Source organism: Caenorhabditis briggsae, assembly GCF_000004555.2.
Source record: "Caenorhabditis briggsae complete genome, chrV, whole genome shotgun sequence".
Classification (NCBI taxonomy): Eukaryota; Metazoa; Nematoda; class Chromadorea; order Rhabditida; family Rhabditidae; genus Caenorhabditis; species Caenorhabditis briggsae.
Window position 1 is genome coordinate 6,829,278 of NC_013488.2, and position 15,470 is coordinate 6,844,747.

Here is a 15,470-nt window from a genome sequence, read left to right on the forward strand (position 1 = left end):
CTTGTTTAGTTTGTTTCAAATTTATAGACAATCAAAAAATTCTAGGCTGGTAAATTTACACCGTTTTTGATGAACAGAAATGTCATTGTATCAACCAACAGACAATCATTTATTAGAATCAAAGAAAAGTTTCACGGAAGAAAAACCAATTTCCGTAATTTAATTGTCTATATGTTATGCGTATCATCAAAAAATAATCACAAAACATATCAACCATCTTTTATATTCATGCCTTTCAATAACTCAACTTCATATATACACTACGCTGAAAAAGCTAAGAATATTTCCGAATTCGGGTTTTTCTTTACCTCGATTTTTTGTGCCGTTTTGATCTATTTAACAAACTTCGAAGTGACTAGGAATTTCGGAAGTTATAAACATCTCCTTTTAATATTTCCAGTATTTGGAATTATTTTCGCCACTCTCGAAATGATTTTGTACCCGGTATGGTTTTGTTGAGCTTCAAACTCAATTCCGTTTTTACTGAAAAGCGCTGAAAAATCCCATTTTTGTCAGATAATCCAAACTTACTATTTTCCAAAACACAGGTTAATTTTAGAATGCCTTTTCTCACAATTCTGGTTATATTTTCTACTCCACAAGCCGTCCGTTTGAGCCAAAACGCGACTAGTTGGCTGCTCGTTTTCTACTCGGGCATCTATTCATCCACAATTTCAAACTTGGCCGTTCAATTTGTGTACAGATATTGGGCGATTTTTGAGTAAGCGGTTTGATAAAACTGAAATGTTAAACTTGTTCAAATTAAATTTTTTCAGTGAAAAAAGCTTTGGATTTTTAAAGGATCGAGATTTCTCATCTGTATGTTATATTCTATTTTATTTGGCTTTCAATGGGGACTTGGAACTTATTATTTCGACCAAATTGATGATTACTCGAAAAACTATTTCGAATTGGAAATGATGCAAAAGTTCAGTGCGGATTTTTCCAACATTTCTGGCTTAATTCTAGTGGCTTATGATTCCAATGGATCCATCAGATGGCGAAATGTTTGTTGTACCATTAATATGACATTTATCATGTTATTCCAATACAGTATAATCATGTACTGCGCTATTCGTATGTACTTTGAGATGGAATCAAAAGTGCAAATCTTGTCTCCTGCGCTTAGGAACTTACACAGACAGTTCTTCAAGACCCTTGTTTTGCAAGTGGTCACTCCAACGGTAACCTTGTTTGCGCCAGTAACTGTATTGATCTATCTACCACTTTTTGATCTACAACTTGATCTACCATTTGGAATATTTCTATCAACTTTATCGATTTTTCCTGGTACGGATGCAATTATTGTGATGTATGTAGTACAGGACTACAGGTTGGCCATGAAGAGTGGGTGACAAAATCTACGACGAATTTTTTATAATTAACTTTTTTAGATATGGTCCAAAAATTTACTGGAAGTATAATTACTTGGGCGAATAGTCCAAGTGCCTTGTCAATAAATAATTTGAATATTTTTCAAAACATTTTTTGTAACATTAAAGTCTAGATTTTGCTTTGAAAATAACAATTTGAGTCTTCCTCAAATGTTGTCTAGAATTTCTCTAAAAAAATATTTTTACTTCGAGTCCTAACTGCTTATTAATTGGCGTTTGAGTACATTGTGCACTCAAGAAATCTAATCAGGGCACATACAACAGAATCGAAAAATAAATTTTCCCGGCTTTTGTTTTCAGAATCTCACTTTGATTTCAGATTTCTAAAATCATCAGATCATGATAACGAAAAAACCGAAATTCCCATGCTACTATTCGCCTCCGGATAGGACTAGTGAATTAGCTACACGGATTGTTGGAGGTCATGTCATGTCTGTTTCCATTATTGGATTATGTTTTAACATTGTATTATTTTTCCATTTTTTATCTTTGGAAAAATTGAGTTTCTATATTTTGTGCACGTCGAAAACAGTTTCAAATTCAATGTCACTATTGGTATATTTGTGTTATATTGGACCGGTGAACTTGTTGTAAGTTTTTATCAGCATAGCGGATTTCCAAAAATCTTCCTCAAAAATATTTTTCCTAAAAAGCGAAGAAATTGTTTTTTTTCAATACTTCTCGGGAATTTTCGAAAAATTTTTCCTACTTCAACAAGTCTGACAAGTTGTCTAAAAGTTTGTAATAACTTTTCAGTTTCACTCACATCGGCTCCACATTTTTCAATTCTCGAATTCAGCAAGTTTTCGGACTTGGTCTGTTTATCCAAGGTCCCATGACCCAAATGATAATCACTGTGAACCGTTTCCTCGTTATCATGTTCTCTCCAACCTCAGTTCCAAAGTACAGTACGCATATTACTGTAGCTGCTCTGTCTCTCACTTGGCTGGCTGGCATCTGGTGGTCCACAATTCCCGGCTTTGAAGATAACTGCTTTGTTCCGTTTACTTTTGATCATGTTGGATTTTATTTTACCGAATGTAATCAGAAAATTGTTGTTTGGGTGGCATGTATCATTGTATCATTGGCTGTTTTCAATAACACTATGAACATCGTGTTGGGTATCAAATTAGCCATTTCAGCAGTAAGTAATTTTTTTCCCCGCTAAACTTCTGGAGATTCTAGATTTTCAGAAAAAAATGCGTGGAATCTCATCGGAAGTCGCTAGAAATCGGAGCCGTCAAACCACTCGATTTTTCATCCAATCGTGTATTCAAGACTGGTTAACTGCACTGGTCTGTGGCACGAACATTATTTCCGTTGAGCTGCTATGCCCAAATAATGCGTTTATGCATTTGACCACTTTTGCAGTGGATTCAATGAGCTATACTGTGGACGGGTGGGTTGATAGATATTAGATTGGTCGAAAAGTAATGCGCGTTTTTGATGTACTTTATTTTTATTGAAAAAAACAAAACAAGACAAAATTAATTGAAGGGATACTTTCAATCACTAATGACTCCTTACTGGCAACGCATGTGCAAAGATTCGATGCCTCTGTTGAAGAACTCCACTGGCTGTGACTCGAAGTAGTTCGGAACCCAAATGTTCACTTTTTCGTTATTCTTGAACTTTTTCTCAGCGAGATGATGCGGCATTGGTTGGATCAAGTGATAGTCTGATAGTGCCAAATCTCGGCTGTAAGGCGGATAAAAATCTTTTCTCAGCGCATCTCCGAACATTTTTTTTGGTGGTTTTTGCGATGTGTGGTCTAGTTTTGTCGTGGACCAGAAACTTTGCGGATGTGCCCACTCCTTGCCGTTGGAACACCAGGTCCACGTGGTTCAGCTGACCTTTGTCAGGCAGTCACTATTTGACCATTCTTCAGAAACTCAAAATACATCAGACCTCGCGTATTCCACCAGACATACAGCAGAGTGCATGCTCGATTTCTTGTTGCTTTCGGTGCCTCTTCATGATTCAGCCACTGCCGTTTTTTTCCAATGCAGTCATACTGAGTCCCCCTCTTATCCGACATTAAAAATTGATACAAAAAATCCATAATTGTTGTGCGACGCAAGAGGCAACTGTCCCTTTAGATGCGCCTTATCAGAAAGTTCGTGTAACACTTTTTTTCCGCATCTATTCGTTTCTCCATAATTGCGATCAGGGTGTAATTGCACTGTTCTCATAAGCAGTTAGTGGTTTGGCACGAGCCCCGTTCGCTTGCTGGTCTCAAGACATCGTTGACAACGGTTTTTAGAGAAAACTGTGTATTTTGCTTTCCAAGGTCATTCCGACCTTATTGGAACGTTGGAATCAGCATTGATATTGATTTTCGGATAGAGCTCCTTCTCAAAATACAGAAGCAATAATGCGGTGAGCTTCGGCGGCAGTCTATCTGTTTGTGAATTCATGCTAAAATAAGGGTCGGAAGCGAAAACTTTGATTGAACAACTTTTTGAATGTTTTTCTAATTAAAAAATGAATTCAAACAGTAAAGTCATAATCAAGAACAAAGCTAATGACATGCTCTTTCAAACGAAAGAAAAATTAAGCCGAAGCCCTGGGTCACAGGCGATTTATGAAACACCAAACATAGCGCGCATTACTTTTCGACCAACCTAATATGATCAATGCTCCCATAATTTTTTTTAGATTCGTGATGTTCGTGTTCAATTTTAAAAGAGCCAACAAGAATTCGATACGTTCTAACGGTCCAAAGACTACGAAAGAAACCAGTTCGAGAATTGTCTCTTCGAGTGTTACTAATTAGAAATTAAATGATATCATTCTGTTTTTATATTGAAAATTAAGATTATATGTACACATTGAAATCTCTTAATATTTCAAAAAAGTTATACAAGCATTATGTACTAGATGAAAAAATGAAATTTAGCTGTTCAATTATAACACTTGGATAATAATTCTTTAAATTGGAATACTATAAAATGAATTATATTTAGAATAGAAACACTAAAACTAATTTACAAATAATGTACAAAAAATAACATAAATTTTTAATTTAAAACTGATGGAGAACGAATTGTTGTGGTAGGTATTTCCTCCGCATCTGAACTATTAGCCCAATTCTGTAAACAATCAATCAACCTTTTCAAAATATCTGTAAATGATTTACTGTTGGATTCGAACTGATTTCTCTCACTTTTCACGGCGTTCCGATAGTCTCGTACAACATAGATTATTATTATTGCATCTAATGCTGGGTAAAAGACCAAAGCGGATGTTGATAATCCAGTCGGTAGATCAAGTTGTAGATCAAAAAGTGGTAGATAGATCAATACAGTTACTGGCGCAAACAAGGTTACCGTTGGAGTGACCACTTGCAAAACAAGGGTCTTGAAGAACTGTCTGTGTAAGTTTCTAAGGGATGGAGAGAAGAATTGCACTTTTGATTTCATCTCAAAGTACATACGAATAGCACAGTACAAGATTATACTATACTGGAACAACATGATAAATGTCATATTAATAGTACAACAGATATATTGCAATCTGATGGTCCCATTTGCATGATAAGCCACCAGAACGAAACCAGAAATGCCGGAAAAACCCACACCGAACTTTTGAATCATGTCCAGTTCAAAATAATTTTTCGAGTAATCATCTATGTAGCCAGAATAATAAGTTCCAATTGGAAGCCAAACATCAAGTAATATACGATCCATATCAGGAATTTCCATCATTTGAAGAATCGTAATTTAGATTCGCTGAAACGTTTATACTCATGATTTTATCTTTTCAGTAAAGTTTTTTCAAGAATGGCCCAGTATCTATACAAAAACTGGATGGCTAGATTGGAAACTGTGCACGAATAGATTCCAATGTAGCAAAAAACAAGAATCTCTGTGTCATCCAATGGACGCGTTGTTGTGTAATAAATATAACCGGCGTTGTGAGAGTAAGTATTCTAAAATTCTATATTTCAAAAAAAAACCTGAATTTCAGTTGTTGCTGTACCGGGTATAAGATTACTTCCATTGTTGCAAATTTCATTCCAAACACTGGGAATAAAATTAATAGGTTTTTATAGGAACCGAAATTCCGTGTCACACCCTACACTGTTAAATAAATTAAAATGAAGCAAAAAACTGCTGTTGAAAGGAATCCGATCCTGGAGATTTGCTCAGAATATTCAACATAGTGTTCATAAGAGCCTGAGTTTCCTAGAAGCATTCAGATAGTGGCTTCACTTGTTCGTGTTTCATTATATAGGAATGCTGATGAACCGTAAATTTGAAAACGTCTGAAAGCTACGAGTTATTTCATGTAAGAAACCAGCAAGCTGGTTCGCCTTCGGCGCAATTTAATCTAGTTGTTTACTAGTTGGTCGCTCATTTCTTTAAATACTTTTTTAAAGGGTCAGGTAAATCTATATTTATTTTCAAGTTTTTCAAAAGTCGACAGAGTGACATCGGGACGGACAGACGCCTCTATAAGGAAGATTTTTACACTGGAAATTAGAACGCCTACCAACTTCATGTTATTAGAAATGACATAGCCGTAAACTTCGTCCACATGTATCTCGGTTCCCGTGAAAGATAAAAAATACATTCACAATTCGTTAACCCATTAAGAAGGTAAATATGCATGAAAATATAATTCACTCATTCCTTCGACACAGCCGGCCTAGAAAAAAGCGGCAAGATCAAATAAATTGATTCCTTCTTGTTTTTATCCAGAATCTTCAAAGTTTTCTTATTTTTAGTCTGAATTAAGCAGAACGCCCCCCCCCCCCCCCCCCGCATAGATAATCTGCATCATCGTCGGCATCGTCTGCATCGCCTGAATCGTCGACTTCGTAACAATCGTCGACATCCAGAGCTCCAGCTCCAGAGCTCCAGCTCCAGAGCTCCAGCTCCAGAGCTCCAGCTCCAGAGCTCCAGCTCCAGAGCTCCAGCTCCAGAGCTCCAGCTCCAGAGCTCCAGCTCCAGAGCTCCAGCTCCAGAGCTCCAGCTCCAGAGCTCCAGCTCCAGAGCTCCAGCTCCAGAGCTCCAGCTCCAGAGCTCCAACTCCAGAGCTCCAGCTCCAGAGCTCCAACTCCAGAGCTCCAGCTCCAGAGCTCCAGCTCCAGAGCTCCAACTCCAGAGCTCCAGCTCCAGAGCTCCAACTCCAGAGCTCCAGCTCCAGAGCTCCAGCTCCAGAGCTCCAGCTCCAGAGCTCCAGGGAGCCCCGAGAAGTTGAGAACTGATTCTTCCTCTGACTTTCCTCTTCCTTTATAATGTTTTTTTCTTGAGGCCAATAGGCCATCTAGGGTCGTGGGTGTCCATACCATTTCACGCAGCGGTTTTTATTCTATAATTTCAAAGTTTTTTTTCACATCCTTTTCATGCCACAGGGAGTTATTTTGTAAAAATAAATGCATTTTTTTTCGTCACGTTTAAATAACACTCGAGTTTTTTCTTCTGAAATCTGTGAAACTCCTTGGAAAGATCGTTTCTTTGAACCTAATTATCTCGTTTCCTATTTGAGATATAAGAAGTAGCGATTTTCAAAATTTTTAATTCTCGAAGGCATAAACAAAAATGGTCCAAATTTCTGTAATTCGTCACAGAAAATACTAAACTACTGATAAATGTCATAATCGATGTGTTTTTGTCCAGAAATACTTTATTTCAACGCAATCATGAAAAATATGGTTTTAATTACATTATTTCTGTTGATTTTCAATTTTGCGAAAAATTACGTGATGCACAGAAATTGAAGGCTTCGAATTCTGGGAATTTGGAAATTTTACGTGATTCACAGAAATTGAACGTTTCAATTTCTGGGATTTTTCACAGAATTCGAACGGTTCGAGTTCTGGGATTTTGGAAATTCACGTGATTCACAGAACTCGAAGCTTTCAATTTCTGGGATTCTGAAAAAGCATGGGGGGTAGGGATTCAAGAAGGGTCGTGATAAAGCAAAATGAATATTAGGAAACTATCCTTGGACTTGTTGTTTTCTATAAAACGGATCCTTCGAGCTTAAAGATAATTGTTTTCCATGGGAGCTCTATGTTGGCTGAAAAACTAGTTGAAAATTCTGAATCGTATTGGAAGGGTTGAAGTAAAAAAAAATTTTATTCAAAACTTACTATTGTCACATACAGTACTTTAGGATGAAATTGGTTGAGATGGTGGAAAAATGTTGTTCAAAAGCTATAAAAGATTCCACTTGGTGTTTTAAAAAACTGGCAACACTGATTTTTAATGATTTACCGTCGAAGAAAACTGAAAAACTGAACGTCGAAGAAAACTCAGTTTTCTTCGACGGAAAATCAATAAAAATCCGTGTTGCCAATTTTTCAAAACTTTTTCAAGTTTTCAAAACATCACGTGGAATCTTTTATAGCTTATGAACAAAAATTTTCCACTATCTCGATCAATTTCATTTAAAAGTACTGTATGTGACAAAGGTCAGTTTTAAGCTTTGTATTTATATTTTTACTTCAACCCTTCCAATGCGACTTAGAATTTCCAACTAGTTTTTCAGCCAACAGAGAGCTCACATCGAAAAATTATCTTCAAGCTCGAAGGATCCGGTTTATGGAAAACAACAAGTCCAACGATAGTTTCCTAATATTCATTTTGCTTTATCACGACCCTTCTTGAATCCCTACCCCCCCCCCCCCATGCTTTTCCAGAATCCCAGAAATTGAAAGCTTCGAGTTCTGTGAATCACGTGAATTTCCAAAATCCCAGAACTCGAACCGTTCGAGTTCTGTGAAAAATCCAAGAAATTGAAACGTTCAATTTCTGTAAATCACGTGAAATTTCCAAATTCCCAGAATTCGAAGCCTTCAATTTCTGTGCATCAAGTGTTCTTTTTTATCACCGAATAAATATATATTTGTGTATCGAAAAATTCTATTGCAAGTACAGAAAATACTACTCGAAAAGGCTTTATCGTTTTTTATGTAAATTTGAACATTTTTTTCGCTACGCAAAGAAAATGCGAAATTACTGAAACTTCACAGAAATTTTGGAAATCGAAGTGATTTGGGATGAAAATTGAAATTTTTGAAATCGCTCCTTCTTATATCAAAAACTGTCAACTAATAAAGTGTTTATAATATTGAGGCAAACATTGTTGCTGTTAAAAGCTTGTTGATATCTTTTTCATGAACCGAAAAAAAGCTGGTCAAAGTTGACGAGACCCTAGACACTATATCTTTCAACATTGAATCAACTTATCTTGTTTCATGTGAAAGATATCAAAAAGTGAGCAACTGACAAAATGTTTATAATAATATTAAAAACATTTTCTCAGTTGCTCACTTTTTGATATCTTTCACAGGTACCGGGATAAATTGGCTCAAAGTTGCAAATGAGAGGGGGCGGGGTCATTCTACAGTGCTCCGCAAAATGATGTTTCCAACAATCTTCTGTACGGAAACACATATTTTGATCAATATTTGTAAAAAGTATCAACATAAAAAATAAAGGTCTCCCTTCTAAACCTAACAGATAATATTATGTTTTTCGTTGAAGAACGGAGAAAGAGGCGCGCGAGAGTTAAAGGCGCATAGACTTTCGGCGGCTTGTGGTCTCGCAACGATTCACGACCGCCGGGCGTGAAAACGGAGTTTTCAAACCATTCTACGCAATTTTAACGAGGTCGTAGCCTGTTTTTCGTGTTTTTTGAGAGTTTTTTATTTTTTTCTGTTTGTTTAATTGTGTCGAAAACGGTAATAGTGAGATAATAAGGTTCTTTATCCGTCAATTTTCACTAATATATTGTTTAGGCGAAATCCTGAAGAAAAATGGCTGATGCTATCGATAAAGCAGCGTTGAAGCAGTTTGGAGAAGAATTCTTGGCAAGGTAGCGGAACTTATCAATGTAGGAGTGGATAAGAAGAAGAAAGAGAAAGAAGTGGAAGAGGAGAAGCCGCCAAAAGTTTCGTCAAAAGGGATCCAGAAGAACATCGATTTTAATTTCAAAATAAAGAATGTTTTGAGTAAAGCGATGGCAGCCGATGATCTGGAGAATGGAGTGAAAGAGGTTCTGGAGTTAATCAAGTCTCGAAACGGAGAGTTGTTGTTGCTGGACTCGGATCCGAATTTGCTACAAACGAAAGAGAAGTTGGACGCGTTGAAGGCGATTTCTGGAGGAGATTCGGAAGGATCTTCGACTCAAGCCGATATGACGTCGATTCTGCTCCTGTCTAACCTTACTGGAATCGCTGGAAATAAAAGTGGAGATTATCATGGAGACGTAAAAAGAAGAAGACAAGATCCATTGCCAAGCAGACAACAGTGGTTTCGATCAGAGGGTGTTTTCCGAGGCCAGGGAAATACTCGGCAAAATGGAGGCCAAGGTTATGGAGGCAGAGATGGCAAGAGAAGCATTCGCTGCTACAAATGCCAAGGATATGGGCACTATGCCAATGATTGTGAACAACGAAGAAATTAAGCGGTTGGAGGAAGAAGGTGTCGTCGTCAGAGTTGAAGAAGAGCCGAGATGTGTGTCCCCGCTCCACGTTGTGGAACAAGGTGACATTGGTGTGGCGAAGGCAAGATGGATGATGCAGGTGGTCGGCGAAAACCAGAAGACGAAGAACAAATCGAAGTTGGCAAGGAAGAAGAAGTCTCCAGGTGAGGAAAAAGAGATTGAGTTCTGGAGAGCGAGAGGCGCAGAACTTTTGAGAAGAAATTTATTAGAAGTTGAGTCAATGCCCGACTTTTTCCTGTATACCGATGCCTCTGCGCGTGGTATTGGAGGCTTGTTAAAGAATGAGAGGCAGGATATTTTGTGGAAAATGACAGAAATCGGCGACGGAAACTTTGAAAAACAGTCGAGCGCTTGGAGAGAGTTGACCGCGGTCGAAGTGGCTTCGGCGAGAATAAGTTCAAACCTGAAAGGGAGAGTTCAGGTGTTAGTCGATAGTCAGGCAGCCGTGAGCGTGTTGAGAAGAGGCTCCATGAAGCCAGAGCTGCATTCTTTAGCTGAGAGAGTGTGGCATAACTTGGAGAACGTCGGTGAGAGCTCGTTTTTGTGGATTCCTAGAGAGAAAAATGTAGAAGCGGACGAAGCGAGTAGAAACTTTGATTTTGATGACTGGGGAATAGCTGAGCGAGTGTTTAGTCATGCACAGAGAATGTGGGGCGAGATAAAAGTGGACTGGTTCGCAGATGCGAATAATAAGAAGACGGAATTGTATTTTTCTAGATATCCCGAGTTTGGAACGAGCGGAGTCAACGTCTTCGAGCACGTCGAGAGAGCAGAGCGAATGGGACTTCCTTGGTTAGTACCTCCACCAGTTTTGATACCTCAGTTAATAAAAATTATGAGGAGAAGGAGATTGAGAGGCGTGCTAGTTGCCCCGTTGTGGAAAAGTCATATTTCTTATCAGGCGCTTGTAGATTATTCAGGGAGGTTCATAAGGGAAGTAAAAGACTATATTATCTACGAGAAAAACGATTGTATTTTCATTCCCGGGGAGGGATCTAGGCATTGCGAGGCTACTAACTCAAAATTTTGTAGGTCCGATTTTATTCTAGCATTTTTAGATTTCAATAGGCCCCAGGCTTTGTACTTGTTTCTACCTTATTAATTGAACGTAAAACCTATGTATAATGAACTTGTAATATCAAAACCCTCTTTCAAAGTGATGAAACAGAAAAACATATTCTCTTGGAGCGTAGAGGAAAGAGAATAAATACATACTCAATTTGAGAAACTCGCCCTATAATTTTTTTCACAAACCAAACTTCGTACACTAGTATATAATCATTAAATGCTCATTTTTTATTTCTTGCTTTCTCAAAACTTTTACAACCCAAAGCTTCTTGTTTTCCATTTTTTATCATGAAAATATTAATAGTTTTAATTTTTTCGATTTCCTACTGTAAAAATGATATAAGCGATGACTTGAAATATGTTCTGGACTCTTATCCTGCTGGTAGGTCAAAAATTTTTTTTTTTTGAAAACAAAAAAAAGTAGTTTTCAGACCCAAAATGCATGTTTAATCACACGGAAATCAATTCGAAAACTGTCGAATTTTTTCCACTCTGTAATTTTATTTATGGAATTATTGTGATCAATGAAAATACCGATTTATCAGCTAATCAGTTGAAAAACGTTTTCAAAAAAATGACATCATTGGCTGGTGGGATAAGAGTGGAAAACTCGAACTTTGAACATCTTTCATTTTTTTCGATTAATAAAGTTTTATGTGTCACTTGTAAGTTTGTTATACACTCAAATCTTTTTGAATTATTTTCTTCCAGATGGAATTTTTATTCTGAACAATCAGAATTTAACGGACGTTGGATTTCTGACAAAAGTTAATCTGGAAGGCGATGATTTGGGAAATGAATGTGATTTTCGAGTGGAAAATAATACGAAATTGAATGCTGAAAGTTTATGTGATCAAGGAAAATTGGCAACGCTTATGGATATGAGATTTAGCGGGAATTTGAAAGATTGTGGTAAGTTTTTTAGTGTTAAAATAATTTTTGAAGTGAGAAAAGTTTTTTCAATTCAATAAACTACAAAAACCAAAATTCGATAAACACGAAAATAATATTTCAGAAAGTAAGTGAAGTTCAGAAAACAAAATTTCAATTAATAAAAGAAAACAAAAATTCAATTAATTTAATTTTCAGGTTGCCAAGGAGATCAAATTTCCGATCTCTCAATTTCCACTTTTCAAAACTGCACCAAAATTTTACGAGGTCTTCAACTCGATAATTTCACCAATCTTGAAATTTTATCAAGTTTATCAAAGATCGAAATTATCAGAGGTGGAATTAATATTCAAAATTCGCAAATTGAAAATTTATCGTTTTTGGAAAATCTCGATGATTTGGAAATTAATAATTTTGGTGAAAACGAGAATTTGGTTATAAACTTGGAAGGAAATCCAAATCTCAAAAGATTATCAATCCCAAATTGGCGGGAAATTATAAATTCGAACGATGGAATTAAATTGGTCAATATTCAATATAATCATCCAGATTTTTGTTTGACAATTGAAGATATCACATTTTTCCTGGAAAATTTTGTTTCGTTTTTCGATTTTAATCTGGAAATCTGCCAAGATTCTCGAGAACAAATTGAGTTTTCCAAAATCTGTAGCTTCTATTCAATGGAAAACTTACCAGATGCTTGTAATATTATAAAGGGAAACATTGTTATAAATTCTGGAGATGAGAAATTTATGTATAAACTGAAAAGTATTTTATACTTATTTGGATCTCTCACAATCCAAAATACAACTTTGGAAAGTTTAGAAGACATTAATAGTTTGAAATACATCTTACATACTGATGGTTGGTACCAAAATTAGAATCTTCTTTAACAAAATTTAAAAAAAAACTATTTTTCAGATTCCCTTCCAATTTTTCAAATCGTGGGAAACAAGAATTTGACAAATTCAGATTTTGTGGAGATGTTGAATATTGTGACTACTGGAAATCGAGAGGCAATTTTTCAAGACAATCATCGAGACATTTTTCGATGGAGTAATGGATGTAATTTATTTTTTTATTTTGATAAGGATACAGTAATCCGGAGAAATCGATTGAAATTGGATTTTATTGGTGGCGATTGTGGAGAGAGAATTCAAATTGTGTATAGAACTTCGAAAAGTGTGAAATGTTTATATTGGTTTGTAATTTGCATACTATTAATTTTTATTTAACTTTTGTGAATAAATTTTTTGATAGTGTTTTTTGAATATAAAAATATTATCTTTTTGACTTCAAGAGTTTTGATTAAAACGAAGTTTAATCTGGAGTATAAAAAACTTTTATTTTTGACTTTTGTTCCGAACCCAACATATTCTCCAGTTCACGATCTCCCACAGAACAATTCCGAACTGCAAATTAATTTTTGATCTACAGAAAAAAGTTTGGCGCGATCACAATTGCAGGTTTAAAACCATAATTTCAGAATTTTTTATCTGATTTTGTGGAGTTCCAAGATGATTCAAATAATTCTTAAAAAATTAATTAGTGGTTATAGATTCATGTATGCTCGTTTTCCGGAAGAAAAAAATGTCAAAAATGGTAATTTTGAAAGTTTTTTACAGAAAAAATCTATCTCCTCTTTCAGTTTTTGACATTTTTAGGAGTTTTATATCTCAAAAAACCGCAATTATTTTCTCTACATTTTCTATGGATGAATTTTTAATTCGTCTGATAAAACTTTTTTTATAATTCAAAAACCTCATGAAATTGCAAAAAATCGCATGTTTGCGTTGTTTTTTAATTATAAAAAAAGTTTTATCAGACGAATTGAAAATTCATCCATAGAAAATGTAGAGAAAATAATTGTGATTTTTTTGAGCTATAGAACTATTAGAAAAAGAGAACTTCTAAAAATGTCAAAAACTGAAAGAGGAGATAGATTTTTTCTGTAAAAAACTCTCAAAAATGACCAATTTTGACATTTTTTCTTCCGGAAAACGACCATACATGAATCTATAACCACTAATTAATTATTTAAAAATCATTTGAATTATCTTGGAACTCCACAAAATCAGATAAAAAATTCTGAAATTATGGTTATAGACCTGCAATGGTGATCGCGCCAAACTTTTTTTCTGTAGATCAAAAATTAATTTGCAGTTCGGAATTGTTCTGTGGGAGAGCGTGCAGTTTTCAAACTTTGTTATGTTTTTTCAGCAGTTTTTGTGCTTTGAGCTTCCTTATCAGTCTGGCCAATAGCAAAGGCTAAAAACTCAAAAACAAGGAACGTCTGATGCTGATAAAAATATTGAAAAATAGAAAAATAACACTGAAATGTTCATATAAAGCGGTAGTGGTCCAAGAGGAAACCAGTATCAGTGGAGGAATTCAACAATGAAGACCTTCGTGCTTCTTGGCTTTTTGTGTATCATTTTTATTGGTGAGTTAGAATTTCGTTTTTTAGAGGTCCCAAAAAGGTTTGGAACCTATAAAACCTTTGAAACTAGAACAGGTCCGAACCTTTTATCATTGAAGACACCCATGCCCAGTTAACCGATGCTGGAAAAACTGCCATCGTCAATGCTCACAACAAACTTCGTTCTACACTTGCCCAAGGAAAATACAATATCAGTGGAGACATTCGACGCGCCGCTACTAACATGAAAATGATAGGCTGGAATGACGATTTGGCTAGGGACGCGTACAGATCGATTTACCAATGCCCGGCTAACATTGGTAGGCCCAACCCCGCGGAGACTGGAGCCAATATTCGTGTCGTTGATGCAGTGGGTACTCAGGGGCCTGATGAATATGTGAGTTCTTAAATGATGATAATTCCTAGTCGTCGATTGCTGTTTGTCTCATTCATGATCATCCGCGGTCGTCCGCTTGTTCTGTTAGTCAATCGCGTAGCTGAGCTGGTATCGGCGATGCAAAGCTAATGCTAAATTCTGAAGTAATGAGATAGTTTCATATAAACAAGAAATTTCGAGTTGATCTTCACAACTTTCCAATAAAAAATACACCGCGATTTTCAGAACTAAAAATTAATAACAATCTTGCAGGCCAAAGAAGCGGTGGCGTTCTGGGAAAAACAATTCCAAGACAAAGGATGGCCAGTGAATAACACCGTCGCGAATCTGGCCTCCCAAGGACTCGCCGAAGCCACCCAGATGGCATTTTCGTTGACTGGAGCAATGGGATGTGGTGTACAAAAATGTGGTTCAAAAGTTGCTACAGTTTGCTATTATAAGTTTCCGTAAGTTTAATTTTTTTGAAACTTTTCTTGTTTTTTTTTTTCATTCCGAAACCTTGAAATTTCCAATTGAAAGGAAAATGCGTATTCAGGTTGAAGAACGATTACCTAATCTATGAAATGGGAACAGTGTGCTCCAGCTGTCCGGATTTCCATGTTTGCAATCAGCCTACAGGACTTTGTACGTATCAGCAAGTTGGGAAATAATTGTTTCGAGTTTTTGGATTAAGTGTTTTTTTTCTTGTCAAAAATATCTTCTCGAATTTTGTGTCTTTTTTAACTTTCTGTATAAATTTGTTTGTTTTTCAATTTCTTATCTGTGGAAAATGTGCGCATCAGTGCAAAAAGCCGAAAAAAAGTTGACGATCAAATTTCTCTCCAAACAATAATAAAATGCGCAG

General features: G+C 36.1%; 6 protein-coding genes across 6 annotated transcripts; 4 read left to right on the plus strand and 2 right to left on the minus strand.

Annotated features, from left to right (window-relative positions):
* Positions 1–560: 560 nt before the first annotated feature.
* On the plus strand, positions 561–1,507 carry CBG06553 (the record flags this gene model as incomplete). The annotated part of the gene is made up of 5 exons (XM_002647433.1): positions 561–721; positions 777–819; positions 970–1,007; positions 1,055–1,347; positions 1,395–1,507. 5 exons carry the CDS (start codon positions 561–563, stop codon positions 1,505–1,507), a joined length of 648 nt encoding a protein of 215 aa, XP_002647479.1.
* A 226-nt stretch (positions 1,508–1,733) lies between these two features.
* On the plus strand, positions 1,734–5,233 carry CBG06554 (the record flags this gene model as incomplete). Its single annotated transcript, XM_002647434.2, has 4 exons — positions 1,734–1,984; positions 2,151–2,538; positions 2,588–2,793; positions 5,161–5,233. The coding sequence occupies 4 exons, from the start codon at positions 1,734–1,736 to the stop codon at positions 5,231–5,233; spliced, it is 918 nt and encodes a 305-aa protein (XP_002647480.2).
* CBG06555 lies at positions 4,415–5,101 on the minus strand (the record flags this gene model as incomplete). Its single annotated transcript, XM_002647435.1, has 2 exons — positions 4,415–4,518; positions 4,561–5,101. 2 exons carry the CDS (start codon positions 5,099–5,101, stop codon positions 4,415–4,417), a joined length of 645 nt encoding a protein of 214 aa, XP_002647481.1.
* Positions 5,234–6,129: 896 nt separating the features above from the next.
* CBG06556 lies at positions 6,130–6,690 on the minus strand (the record flags this gene model as incomplete). Its single annotated transcript, XM_002647436.1, has 1 exon — positions 6,130–6,690. One exon carries the CDS (start codon positions 6,688–6,690, stop codon positions 6,130–6,132), a length of 561 nt encoding a protein of 186 aa, XP_002647482.1.
* Positions 6,691–9,162: 2,472 nt separating this feature from the next.
* CBG06557 lies at positions 9,163–13,045 on the plus strand (the record flags this gene model as incomplete). The annotated part of the gene is given in 8 exon segments (XM_002647437.1): positions 9,163–9,221; positions 9,359–9,717; positions 9,731–10,879; positions 11,351–11,584; positions 11,631–11,831; positions 11,935–11,937; positions 12,009–12,674; positions 12,732–13,045. The coding sequence occupies 8 exon segments, from the start codon at positions 9,163–9,165 to the stop codon at positions 13,043–13,045; spliced, it is 2,985 nt and encodes a 994-aa protein (XP_002647483.1).
* A 1,162-nt stretch (positions 13,046–14,207) lies between these two features.
* Positions 14,208–15,276, plus strand: CBG06558 (the record flags this gene model as incomplete). The annotated part of the gene is made up of 4 exons (XM_002647438.1): positions 14,208–14,253; positions 14,349–14,626; positions 14,879–15,072; positions 15,162–15,276. The coding sequence occupies 4 exons, from the start codon at positions 14,208–14,210 to the stop codon at positions 15,274–15,276; spliced, it is 633 nt and encodes a 210-aa protein (XP_002647484.1).
* Positions 15,277–15,470: the final 194 nt, after the last annotated feature.